The sequence below is a fragment of the Callospermophilus lateralis genome, chromosome 10 (genome assembly GCF_048772815.1).
Source record: "Callospermophilus lateralis isolate mCalLat2 chromosome 10, mCalLat2.hap1, whole genome shotgun sequence".
Lineage (NCBI taxonomy): Eukaryota > Metazoa > Chordata > Mammalia > Rodentia > Sciuridae > Callospermophilus > Callospermophilus lateralis.
In genome coordinates, this window is record NC_135314.1 from 83,241,038 (window position 1) to 83,255,333 (window position 14,296).

Genomic DNA, 14,296 nt, shown 5'->3' on the forward strand with positions numbered 1-14,296 from the left:
ACACAACAAAGCACACAAAGCCATGATTTCCCAGTGCACAAAGCTCTTACTGAATATACAGCCTAGTAAAACTGTTTCCTTTAAAATAATTCTTTGTCTTCTATGAAACTCATTGCTACAAGGTTGGATTCTTACTGCAAAGGTATGTCTATTTTCTCACCTCTCATGCTTCCAACTTAGGAGACTTCTCTAAGTGGAATTCAGCAGAGAACAAGGCTCCTATAACCTTACAAATTTCGGACATGTGAACAAAGAGCTTGATTTGATTTACTTGTTAACATTAATCTTTAATCTAAAGTATATTTTTAGTGAAGACCAACTAATTTCATGAATCTTAGTTCTTTTTATCTTATATTTGTATTACAGGCCTTCTAAAGAAGTTTAATTTAAAAATGTGTCATAGCCTTTTTTATTTTAACTTTTCTTAAATTATGAGAACATGTCCATAATGAATAAAAGACAAATTCTGCCTCATCTCCATGTTCTTCCCAATAACTATATCTATAGTATATTTCTTACATAGAAAAAAAAAAGGCAGCAGAGTTCCTTGGTTTCAAGAGTATAGTAAGTTCACGTGAAGACAGTTTAGTTTTGCCTAGAATACACAGAAACTCTTTAGTCAAAAGAAAAGTATAAATAGCATGTGTTAAAGAATTTCTCCCACCCCCATACCAAGGATTGAACCCAGGGGTTCACCCAGCCAGGGGATGGGATAGGGTTTCATTAAATTGCTTAGGGCCTTGCTGAGTTGATGAGGTTAGAAATTTGAACTTGCAATCCTCCTATCTCAGCCTCTTGCCTTAGCCTCCCAAGCCACTGGGATTACAGGCGTGTGCCACCACACCTGGCTTGTTAAACAATTTTAAGAAGTACTAACCTGATTAAGATTTGAGAGTTCTTAAAGATATATCATATCTATACAATCTTGCTCTTCATCACCAGGATTAAATAGCTCAGCAACTATGGATCACAGCTATGGAATACCATTCAAAACAGTTTAAAGCGGCTGGGGATGTGGCTCAAGCGGTAGCACGCTTGCCTGGCATGCGTGCCTGGCATGCGTGCGGCCCGGGTTCGATCCTCAGCACCACATACAAACAAAGATGTTGTGTCCGCCGAGAACTAAAAAATAAATATTAAAAAAAAATTCTCTCTCTCTTAAAAAAACAGTTAAAAAAAAAGGTGTATTCAAAGTTTATAGGGTGTATTTGCAGAGATGTTCACCATCAGCTATGAAGAAATGCCCACCTAGGAGCCACTCATAGCTCATATGAATTACTGTTATTTCTCCCTGGCCTTTGATTGAGCATATTTCTTCTTTTTGTTTTTCTTTGCTGCTGATATTAATTTAATAGAACAGAGTACATAAAATGATCATGTGATGGGTGAAGAACGTGGAGGCCCAGAAACAAGAACATAACTGGGAGTATGCTTGGTTAGGACCACTGGTAGTAGCAAAAAGTACAGCATCAGCATTCAGGTGGGTTGCTGGCTAACCAGTGCTCTCTTTCTGTGGTTACATCACCTAACAGGGGATGGTCAACCTGCTCTCATTGTGATCTTTCACAGAGAAATGTTAAACTTACTAATTTCTTACAGTATTAGAGAGCCTGGGATCTCTCTGATTTATAATATACTTCCTCATTTTTTTTAGGTCTAGTAATGCTCAAAAAGAGTCACTTGATTTAAGGCAACATGATATGTGAAAATGTGATTTCATAACAATATGATTATTCGCAATGCAAAAGTTATCTTCATTGACCAATGTGTTTTTTAAAATAATGAGCTCTCCAACTGCCTTAGAATTAAATAATTAGATGTTAAAAAATGTGACATATATAGCCACTGTTTCCTACTGATAAAGCTGTAATATACACACCTGGCTCAAAGAAAAATGAAAGCAAATCTTTACATTTGTTTTTTTCTTGTTTTAAATATGAAATTTAGTTTAGCACTTAGAAATCCATTTGTATTTTCCTCTATAATGATTATCTTTGAAAAAAATTCAAAGTACAATATTTTAAAAAAATCCTGAGTTAACAATAAAAAGGCCAAAGGTTTGGTAAAACTTTAAGACAGCTCAAAACTATAAAGTCAGTATTACATAAAAAGGTTAAGTGGTACTTTGTCAAAACCATTCATTTGATCAAGAGGATTTGGAAAGATTAGAAACCTTGAGAAGAAAAAACAATATCAAAATATACATGATTAACAATCTATAAGATATTGATAAGGCAAGAAACTGAAAAGTGCCAAAACTAAAGAAAAACTTAGTTACATGACTTTTTTCTCTTCAAAACTTAAATGGCATTAAACTTAGTATGTTATTATGATATGCTGTTATCAAAAGTTCTAGGATTTAAATTTCCATGACAGAACTGATATGTCTGTGGTAATAAAGGTTTATATAAGACATAAAATATATTGTTCAATTTATAGATGCTCTGAATAGTAGCAAGGATATGAAATGCTTAGGCAGCCATTACAGTGTACAAACACAAACACACATGTATTTACAACACAGATTAAGGCAAGATAAAAAAAAATGGGCAAATCTCACTTCCAAGTAACTATAGCTTAAGTATTTTAAATTTTATGATGAATTTCTGTAGCTTTAATTACTCAACATGCAGGAACATTCTTAAATATGAACAATATGACAAGCAGAAGCATTAAAATTGTGCTAGAAAAGATAGTTCAAGTGTAAAATATATATCAAGGTACAGATCTCTGTCCTGTTATGTTGAATTTTCATCTCAAAGAAGAAATGGATATGATTTTTAGGCTTTAACATAATACTAATAAAGGTCAAATTAGTCAGAGACAGAGCTGTGCTAACAAAAAATACCCCACTCTTTATTCATGCCTCTGCCTATCTTTTGGATATGGTTTAATTGACCTTTAGCATGCAGAAGAGTTAATGAGGTTCTATTCCTCCTACTCTACCTAAGTTTGCTCAGCTGATTCCTTGCCCTCGATAAAGGCTGCAGTGCGATGAACTCATCACTTAAAGCCACTGTGTTGGAGTACATCTATAAGTGGACAGAAAAAGGATGGAACACACAACAAGTCAGTGAGCTCTATTCATCACCTATGAGACAGACACAGGACAAGGTTTGTAAATATTGAACATCTGTTCCCACAAGAGTAGGAAATATACATGGTACACATACATGACTGACATTCGAACTGTGTTGACTTTGCCAACAAAAAAAATATTTTTTCACTTGTAATACCACATGGTTATTCTGCAGAAGAATAAAGCTCACAATAAATGCTGATAGTTCTTCTTTTAATATGATTTTTCTTGTTACTTTTAGTAAAACAATGAAGTAGTTGACAATTTTCTAACCATTTCTTCATTATTTGAAACCAGAAGTGATGGTAGAAGCTGAAAAAATGATTACTGCCTGTAGCCAAGAAATAATGTCATATATAGGATTTGAAGGACCATATACAGTTTCAGTAAAAAATAAAACCAACCAACCAACCACCAACCAACCACCAAATGCCACCAGTGTGCTAGAGGATCCTTGAGTGGAAGTGGAGGTTTTTTTCTTGAAAGAGACTGCCTAGAACATCTGGGTAAGTCATTTGGAAATGAATTTAGTGAGCCAAAAAGGGAGAATATACTGGCTTTCACATACAGATTCAGTTAGTGATTTGATGCTCATTCCACTTAAACTTATGTTAAGAACCAAAATACACATAAGCACTTTTAACCTTTTTCTTGTGAAGGGCCTACCTTAAGGTACCAAATATTTCCTATGTAATCCTTTGGAAAGAGGCTATAGAAAAGGTAATAAATTCTAATATTATCACCTTCATATCAATTAAGAAATCTCTATGAAAAACACAACTAAAGTTTATAAATGCTCTGTCTACCACAGCATTTCAAAGGATAAATGTAGATAAATCTGATCAATTTACTTTTATAAATAATTACATTTTTAAGTGATATTATTCATACATTTTCATTAAATACAACTTCATACAGGCCAAGGTGAAAGAAAATTGTTCTTTATAAAAATCTAGGAAAGTATCATAGACAATTATTAAAAATAATACTCTTTAACTATAAATGAAAAGTTTAGAAATAGTAAATTTACAAATCTGAAGTTTAAGCCAGGTACAGTGTTGCATGCCTGCAATCCCAGTAGCCCTGGAGGCTAAAGGAGTTTTGTGAGTTCAAAGCCAGCCTTAGCAATTTAGTGAGGCCCTAAGCAACTTAGTGAGACCCTGTCTCTAAATAAAATATAAAAAAGGTCTGGGGGAAGCTGGGGCTGGGACTTAGCAGTATAGTGCTCACCTAGCATGTGCGAGGTGCTGGGTTCGATCCTCAGCACCACATAAAAAATGAATAAATAAAATAAAGATATTGTGTCCAACTACAACTAAAAAAAAAATATATATATATATATATAAAAAGGGAGTTGGGGACATGACTCAGTGGTTAAATGCCCTGGGTTCAATCCCCACTACCAAAAAAAAAGCAAAACAAACAAACAAACAAAAACCCAAAAACAAACAAACAAAAACACCCCAAAATCAAAAACCAAAAACCCAAGTTTAGAAATAGTAAGACAGACAAACAGACAAACCTGTCTGTAATGGATTTAAGTAATACATTGCAGAGTGGAAAGTCTGTCCATATTGATACAGATATATGCATAGGCAGACAGTAATCAATTATGCTGATTTTTCAGTCCCATTTAGAGATTAATATTATAGATATATTCTCACTGCCTCATACTTAAAATGACAACTTTTAAAAAATTTTTGCACCAACTATATAATAGGTACAGTGATGACAGATGCGTATACTCATTCTTTCTTACAAAAATCACATGAGGTAATAATAATTATTATTGTTTTACAATTTTTTTAGTTGTAGTTGGACACAATACCTTTATTTTATTTATTTTTATGTGGTGCTGAGGATGGAACCCAGTGCCTCACATGTGCTGGCCAAGCACTCTACTGCTGAGCCACAACCCCAGCCCCTCATAAGGTAATAATTATTATTGTGATTTTTATAGAGAAGGAAATTGAGGCCTAAGAAAATGACTTAATCAAGGACATACAGCTATCTTATAAATGGCTGAAACAGCATTTGAATTCTAATCCAAATAAGATAATATTTGTATTAAACTACCAAAAGTAAAAAAACAAAAACAAAACAAAAAACTATTGAAGTAAACAAATTAAAACCAATGTACTATTTAGAAATCATAATTTAAATCACTAAATACTTAGCACTTTTTCTGTTTGTAAGATGAATACACATTTTCAAAATCTTAATAAAATTTGCTTGGCATGAAACAAAAATAATGTTGAAAAAATATCAACCTGGCTTGGACTAAATGATTAAGGAACTCAAGCTCTTTTTTTCCCCACCCAGTGCAGGGGATTGAACCCACAGGGTCCCTCTACCACTGAGATCTCTACCCCTAGTCCTTTTTTTTTTTTTTTTTTTTTTTTTTTAATTTTCAAACAGGGTCTTGCCAAGTTGCAGAAGATGGCCTCAAACATGTCATCTTCCTGCCTCAGTCTTCCAAGTAGCTGGGTGGGATTATAGATGCATACACTGTACCTTGGCTTAAATTTAGCTTTTAACAAGGCATAAAAGGAGATGAAAATATATTCTATACCAATTAAACACACAAAAAAGGCACATTCAACTAAATATGTACCATTTCTTTATACTATTTTTAAACATTTTTTCATTTAATCTTAACTATAGTAGGAATGAAAAAGACATATCTATCATTTTACCATTGAGGAAACAAGAATTCAAAGTCATAATACTACTAAGTGGCAGAGCTGGGATTCAAATTGAGATCTATCAGGATCTAAACATCATATTCTTAAGCACTATGTAACATGCTGTTAATATTTGCTGTAATTTAATGTTTATTAATAAATGTTTAGTGAAAGAATATATTTTATAAAAATTCATTCTGTAAAAATTATTTAGGTTAAAGAATTTATTTCATATTCTTTTGTTAAAAACCATATAACATAAAAAATGTTACTTGAATTCTAATGTTTCTAAGACAAGGCCATATATCTCAGATGTATCTGGAATAATTTGATAATATTATTTAACACATTTCCTAATATTATGTGAATAAAACTTGAAAGTTTAATATTTAAATACCTGGAATTTTATTAATAACATGATATAATTTTAAACAACTTAAAAATATCACATTTAATAATGTTTATATTATAAAATACTTGATATAGGAATGAGTTATTTTCTATTTTATGACATAAGCAAATTATAATCATAGTTGTTTATAACTAAAGCTCCTAACTAAAAAGATATTGAAATAAAAAGTGCTTACCTGTGCCTTTTCAGTACTTGTAGGATGAAGCTGTCGGTCAAACACTTTCTTCACAACATCAAGAAAGAGACAAGTTACAACCATAAGGATTATGGCAAACCAAGCAGAACCACTTGATAGGAGCTGAATAAATACAAAGTACATATTCTGGGAACCTAAAAATGGCCTGAGAAGAAAGACAGTGGGCTTAATAAAATTAAAAAAAAAAAAAAACCTGAAAGATAACTTAATCAAGATATCATAGAAACACATCATATTTGAAAATAAATAACTACTGAGCTACATCCACAGCCCTATTTTGTATTTTATTTCGAGACAGGGTCTCACTGAACTGCTAAGTCCCTGCTAAATTGCTGAGGGTGGCTTTGAACTCATGATCTGCCTGCCTCAGCCTCCTGAGCCGCTGGGATTACAGGCATGCACCACGGCACATGGCTGAAAATAAACAATTTTAAGAGTACTCTGGGAAGAGGATTATAGACAAACAAAATGCATAGAGTATCCTTCTATGATCCTAAATAAAAGTTGATGATTAGCTAAATCCAAATTTTTTTGCATAACTTCTAAAGTTTTTGCTTAGTAAATGGATCAAAGGCACAAAAGGCAAACACAATATAAACTGAAAGAAGTGAACTTATTGCTAGGATAGGGTTCAAAACTATTCTGAGCAGAATTATTTCATGATATAACCCATAACTATAAATATTTATTATAGTTGAATAGATATAATTAAAGTCACTCACCAGAGAATCCCACCATAAAACAGAGAAAATACAAAATAAAATATAATAGATCCCCAGGTAACAAGATGGTTGATCCAAGTCCAAAAATGAGTTTCCAAAGCCATCTAAAAAAAATTTGAAAAGTCTTAGAAATGTAAAATAATAAAACATTATCCTCTTAGATAAAACTCAAGGATAAAGCACATTAAGTATTTAAAAGACTCACTGCACAGTCTCACAGAATATAAGTATTAATGAAAGGCTGCTAGTAGAAAGTTACATAATTTCAAGTTTATTATTTTGCCTGTGAGAAAGCAGCACTGAAATTTCATGTGATGATTCTATCTCAACTCCATAGCCTAAAATAACTGTGTGTTTTGTATATATATACAGAGTTGTACAATTTCAGTGACTTTTATTTGACCATAAAAATAGGCTGAAGTTTTCCAAAAACTTCAGATAAAAAATTTGAATGAATACTCAAATAGCAATCAGTGAAATTATCCACTGTTGAATAAGGAAAATATCTACTGATAGTGGGGGGGGGGGGAAGAATATTCAATTGCTAATTATACAGGCACAAAATGTATCTATGTTTCTAATTCCAGTATCATACCTTTACTGTGACTGTAATAACCATGACTGTGAAGACCAAAGTGCCAAAAGTCCAGTTTCCAAACATCTGAACAGAAAGAATAACATGGTGTTAATCAGAAGTAAGGTAAAAGGTAATTTCATTCTTTATTCAAAATCATTTGAACTATGTTAAGTTAGTTACATATAAAATTGGCTCATTAATAAAGTTTAAAGAATACAACAACAAATTTTGGCGAAGATGTGGGGAAAAAGGTACATTCATACATTGCTGGTGAGATAGCAAATTGATGCAACCACTCTGGAAAGCAGTTTGGAGATTCCTCAAAAAACTAGGAATAGAACCACCATTTGACCCAGCTATCCCACTCCTTAGTATATATCCAAAAGATTTAAAATCAGCATTCTGGAGTGATGCAGCCACATTAATGTCTATAGCAGCTCAATTCACAACAGCTAAGCTATGAAACCAACCTAGGTACCCTTCAACAGATGAATGACTAAAGAAAATGTGGTTTCTATATACAATGAAATATTCTCAGCCATAAAGAAGAATGACTTTATGACATTCGCTGGTAAATGGATGGATCTGGAGATTTTCATGCTAATTAATTTTTTAAAGCCAATCCCCAAAAGCCAAAGGTCAAATATTCTCTGATACGTGGATGCTAACTCACAACAAGGGCGGGGTGTGAGGGGAGGAATAGAAGTTCAGTGTCTTAAACAAAGAGGAATAAAGGAAAAGGATGGGGATAGGAAAAGGTAAAACAGTGGAAACAATTTGATATAATTTTCCTATGTACATATATGAATACATCATAGTGAATCCCACCATTGTGTACATCTACAAGAATGGGTCCTAATTAGAGTACGATGTGTTCCTTGCTTACATAATTATATGAAAATGGATTCTACTATGATGTATAACTAAAAAGAACCAATAAAAAATAAATAGATAGGGGCTGGGGTTGTGGCTCAGCGGTGGAGCGCTCGCTTGGCATAGGTGAGGCCCTGGGTTCGATCCTCAGCACCACATAAAAATAAATAAATAAAATCAAGGTATTGTGTCCAACTACAACTAAAAAATACATATATTATATTGAAAAAATTTAAAAAACCAAATAAATAGATAAAAATAGGAGAACCACCATAACAAAGTATTATTATGTTTATTATTATCATGTGCAATGATTCTTTGGATAATATCATCAGACTGAAAAACCAATATGGGCTTAAGAGTTGTGTGGCACAGGTTATTTTTAGAATGATACAGCTGTTGGTGACTGTTTTATTCCTACCATGTTGTAAAAATAAGAAAACTCTGTTCTACCACAATTATTTTCTGGGAACTATCCAAATAGAAAAGACAGCAGATCACTCTGTCACAGTATTTCTGGATACAACATAAGCAGAGCAGGAAAAACAGAAATTTAAACTTAAAACCAATATCTGAAAGAAAAGATAATGGCCAATGGAATTACTCTTCAAAAGATTCCATGTGAAAATGCAGTTAATGCCATTGAGAAAGTATTTATAGCCTGAACTTTAGTCCTAGTTATAGCTAAAACTGACTAAAGTTCATTAAACATGCAGAATCCCTAAATTTATGTTAATTTCATTTACAAAGTAGTCACAATCTTAACATTAGTTTAATAATCTGCTTAAAGGTCTTGTTTTTTTTTTAAAAAACCCATAGATTTCTAATAATTAGCATTTACTTATATTACTTTATTGTATCTCACATCATTTGTAAATGCTAAATCTCACAGGTTTCTATAAGAATTAGGGTTTGCAAAAAGGACAAGAAATCTGGTATGTATTAAATAATAAATAACAGTTATCATTATTAACAATGAAACATCACTTAACATTCCCTTATTTGAGAGTGATTTGGAAGTGTGTCATGATGCAAAGAATGGAAAAATTATATTGAATCTCTGCTTACTTTCCTACTTTTATCACCTCTAAAATAATGACCCAGAAATACAGAAAATTAGCGGATTTCAATTCAGTTCCTGGAGGAGTGCTGGTCTCCTCTTCCAGGGCTTTAGGGACAGATACTTGGTTGCAGCCAGGAGACCCAGGCCTGGAAATGGTAAAAACTATGTATCTATTTGACAGTATCTAGTTTTACTGGGTTTAGATTGAAAGCATTTTATGTGGTATCTTACTTAGAAGCAGAAGAAGATTCAGGGTTTCCTCTTGCATAAGCCTCATTTGAGGTTCTAGAAAGGGCCACAGAAACACATTCATGTGGATTTTGTTTTGTAAGCTCCCCAAAAGTAATGTATTTAACTGTAATCTATCAGTTAAGACTGCAATTTCTTTCCATTCTGACATCACTGGTTGGTGATGGACCTGCAGAGGTCATTTTGGGGATGTGGCTAAGGAGAAGTGAGCTGAACTTACATTTGCTTTGCACTAAATGAGACATATTTGGGTCAAAATCACTTTCCAGTGTACTTAGGTCTGCATTCATAACTGTAGGCTTTCTTCTTCTTTTTTAAAAAATATTTTTATTTTTTAGTTGTAGTTGAACACAATACCTTTATTTTATTTATTTATTTTTACATGTGCCGAAGATCGAACCCAGGGCCTCACACATGCTAGGCGAGTGCTCTACTGCTGAGCTGTACCCCGCCTTTTAAAATAGAGCCTGAATTTTAGGAAATTAGGAGAGAGAGTTACTCAGAATATTTTCTATCCTAATCTGTTAACTTTCTGGATCACTTCTCAGATGGGAGAGATGAGTGCACCTTCTACACAGATAAAGAACTGGTGGCCCACAACCAAGCCCTATGCCACTGCTCTACTTTAGACCAAGTTGCTCTCAATTGGGGGTGATTGTGCCTCTCAGGGGACTTTTGGCTGGATATGGAGTCATTTTTGCTTGTCAACTAGAGGTGTGTATATGTGTGTGTGTGTGTTTGCTATTGGTGTCCAGTGAGCAGAAGCGAGGCTTGCTGCTAAACATCCTTTAATTCACAGAATGAGCTCTCAAAGCAAAAAGTTACCTAGCTCAAAATACCAACAGTTTAGAGGGAGAGAAACCCTGATTCTGAGGGTAGGAAGAAAGACTGAAAAAAAAAAAAAACAAAACAAAACAGTAAAACATATAAGGAAGCCAAAGTAAGTTATAGATGTTGACAGAAGATAACATGGCCATAAGGAAGGCTTCATAAATTGTGCTGATGGTCAATTTCATTAGGTCTCAGACACACTTTTAGATGCAGGAATGTAGAATTGGTGTTGACCATAAAGGAAAGTTTTGTTGGGAGTGCTAAGGTTCAATGCTCCAGTGGATAACATTCAGAGAAGCATAGGAGCCAGGAGTAGAAACAGTGAGAAAAGAGAACTTCTTCAAGTTTGCTCTAAATAGACATAGAAAACTGTAACCTAAGTAGAAGGTTGTGGGCCAAGCAGGTATGTCTTTTATTAGAAGATGGGAGAGCTTAGAAGTTGTTTGGCAGTGTGTTTGATCCAAGAGGATGAAAGGCTGATGGTGAAGAAATGAGAGGGCAATTACAAGAGGAAAATAGTGGTTTAAGCAAGAGTTGCTTTCACAAAAGGTGAAAGCTTCATCAGATTTAACTTAATTACACTTGTATCTATATAAAAATTACTTTTCCAGAGTTAATCAGTTGTTCAGCTCCTGTACAAACTGTTTCTATTACAGACTCATTATAATAAATGATAGATTGTAGAGTGATACTATGAGACAGTCTACCTTTCTATTTTCCTCTAAGATACAGCTATGTCTAATTTCCTATTAGGTGCCTGGAGTGCTTTAAGTATTTCTCATGAATAAATGAGCATACCAGGAAATTCTATAATGAACTAGACAATCAAAGATATTTTTATAATATAATCTTTTATTTAAGAGCCTGTATTTACTCATCATAAGAATTAAACTGTGTATATTTTCTTGAAAGACCTGATCGGTAATTACAGTAGTTAAATCATTTGAGTTGAAATAAAGCATTTTGCAGCAGGACACAGTTGCCAGAGAGTTCATTTCTAGTCTTAATAGAGCTCTTACCATTTGATAGTTAGGTTTTAGCAGCTGATGACATACATAGCATGTAAGATAAATTAATTAAAGATAAGAAATAGGGGAGAAATCATTAGAAATTAAAGAAAATAACAGTAAACATTACATAAAGGTTTATTTTCCTCTTTCCCTAAAAACAACTTGAAATTTCATTTTCTCAGTCTACTGGATAGCTCATTATTTACCTCCAACTAATCTGGCAAATGATCAGTACCTATCTGCATTGATGAAGGAATGAAGAATTTAATCCTTTGTTAAATTTTTAAAATGATGGAATAGTGTATAATATACTATTTAGAATGGCATCCAAAGTCTGACAATTCCAAAATCTCTACTAGAGAAGTCTAAGTGGAATAACACTGATCTAATAGCATTTTGCTTTTACCTTCTCATCCTATATATTTTTGAATTTTGATTATTTTGTTTTTTTTTTTTTAAACTGGGTACACTTTCATAAAGAAGGGAAAAATCATTAATAGTAGAAACTTTCTTTTCAGTTCCTATATATTTTGGTAAAACACACAAAACAAATTAAACCCCTTATTTGGAGAGGATCTCATTTTAAAAAGTAGCTAGCTAGTTTATAATTTTCATGTATGACCAACAAGAATGACTGTAGTAGATATCAAGCTTTGGATGTATCTTTATTCCCCATTTTTTTTCCTGAAGCCTTTGGTTGAAATTACCAGAGAAGCAGAATGTAATCAAGCGTTGGGATGGGAATTCGGCTACTTCTGAGATTGTTCTGATATTTTCCTCCCTGCATCATCTTAGTTTTCTATTCTCACCTTGTGACTATTCCCTCCTTCCTGTTCCTTCACTATAATATCCCTACCCATCTCATATACTCTTATGGTAGCCATGATACCTTTTTCATGGCATGTAGTTGAAGTAAGTTTAATTGGAGAGGAACTCTCAATCTAGCTTGTTTCTCTCACATATTCCTGTTACTTTCTTTTCTGTATTTATAATCTCACATAGCATTTTTCCTTATCTATAATTTTACAAACCTTTTTCCTGAAGGAAGTTTCTTGCTAAGATCACAGAATGACTATATTAACTATTTCCAAAAATGTTGTGTATGACAGCAACACTGTTAGAATAAGCATGTCCCAGATAACACATTCTGCATGGGTCAATGAAGGAAATAAACTTATCCTTTATAAAAAATATAGTCATTAATTTAATTCACCTAATTTACTGTATACTTTAGCTTTAAAAAATTAATTTCACAGATAGTTAAATTCATAGAAACAGAAGACAGAAGAGTGATTTTCAAAGATTAGGGGAAGGGGAGAGGAGACAGGAAAATGGGGAGTAGCTGTTTAATAAGTACGAAGTTTTAGCTCTAGACCTCTGCTGTAAAATAAAGTGAATATACTTAACATTATTGAACTGCACATTTAAAAGTAGTATGGTATAAAAGTGTCAAATTATATATTTTAAATTATTTGTCAATTATAGCTTTACTAAGGCATAAATTATAAGGCTGTTTTTTGTTACCAGGATTGAACTCAGGGGTATCTGACCTCTAAGCCACATCCCCAGCCCTACTTTGTATTTTTTTTGTTTAGACACAGGGTCTCACTGAGTTGCTTAGCACCTCGCCATTGCTGAAGCTGGGATCTTCCTGTTTCAGTCCCCTGAGCTGCTGGGATTATAAATATGTACCACAATGCTGGCTGTAAAGCTGTTTTAAAAGATAATTTCATAGAAGTCAGTTTTTCTAGATGCTATGTTGGGGATTTAAAAAAAAATTTAAATGATATAAAAATCTCTCTCAAGTAAGCTGGATTTAGTGGCATATACCTATAATCCCAACTACTGGGGAAACTGAGGCAAGAGGATCACAAGTTTGAGGCCAGCCTCAGCAACTCAGTAAGAACCTTTCTCAAGATAAAATAAAAAGGGATGTTAATTATAGGGGAAATGGAAGATGGGTGAGCAGAGGAAAGCTGCATTCCAAGTTGGCCATAGTGTAGACAAACACAGTGAATGGTGAAAGAGGGATTTCACTAAAATTTAATAAAAGTGGCTTAAGTACTCAGAAATTTGGGTGCCATAAACAAAGAAGAAAGAATACATGGAGCCCATCTGATGGCTCCACAGACACTGCTTGCATGGATTCATCAGAGAGAGTTGGAGAACACAGTTTTGGTATGAAAAAACCTGAGATAAAAAAATGCTGCCTAATCTTAGCTGATCCAGAGATTACATTGCACACTGGTGCTGGAAAAGCATGTTCTGAAACTCAATTGGCTATGGAGAGCTGAGGCAGGAGCTATCTTGGGGCGAACATACCATTGTGATGACCGTGGGACCCAGGACATCAGGAAAAAAAATAATCCCTGAAAAAACAACAATAACAAAAAACAATGCAAAACCACAATATTCTAGCAGGTGCTTATTTAGGGACCTAAGCTGGGCCTGGTGGGATATGAGTGAAAGAGGTAGAAGAAGACTTTACCCAGGGGCATTTGAGTTAGAAGGGGAAGGGGAGACTGACTCACTTCTCAAAATTTTGTGTCTGGTGGCTCATGTGATCAGCTGAAATAGCCGGAGTCAGAGTGGGTGGGGAT

General features: G+C 33.7%; 1 protein-coding gene across 2 annotated transcripts in view; it reads right to left on the bottom strand.

Annotated features, from left to right (window-relative positions):
• Atp11b (ATPase phospholipid transporting 11B (putative)) overlaps positions 1-14,296 on the bottom strand; it is a 110,025-nt gene that overhangs the window by 15,492 nt on the left and 80,237 nt on the right. Inside the window, exons 26-29 of one of the 2 annotated variants that reach the window (XM_076867197.2) lie at positions 7,689-7,754; positions 7,094-7,197; positions 6,351-6,516; positions 2,947-3,032 (exon numbers count right to left, since the gene is read on the bottom strand). In XM_076867197.2, the coding sequence (XP_076723312.1) occupies positions 2,947-3,032; positions 6,351-6,516; positions 7,094-7,197; positions 7,689-7,754 (422 nt within the window). The remainder of the gene's footprint in view (positions 1-2,946; positions 3,033-6,350; positions 6,517-7,093; positions 7,198-7,688; positions 7,755-14,296) is intronic. The other variant, XM_076867196.2, reaches the window with a different exon arrangement.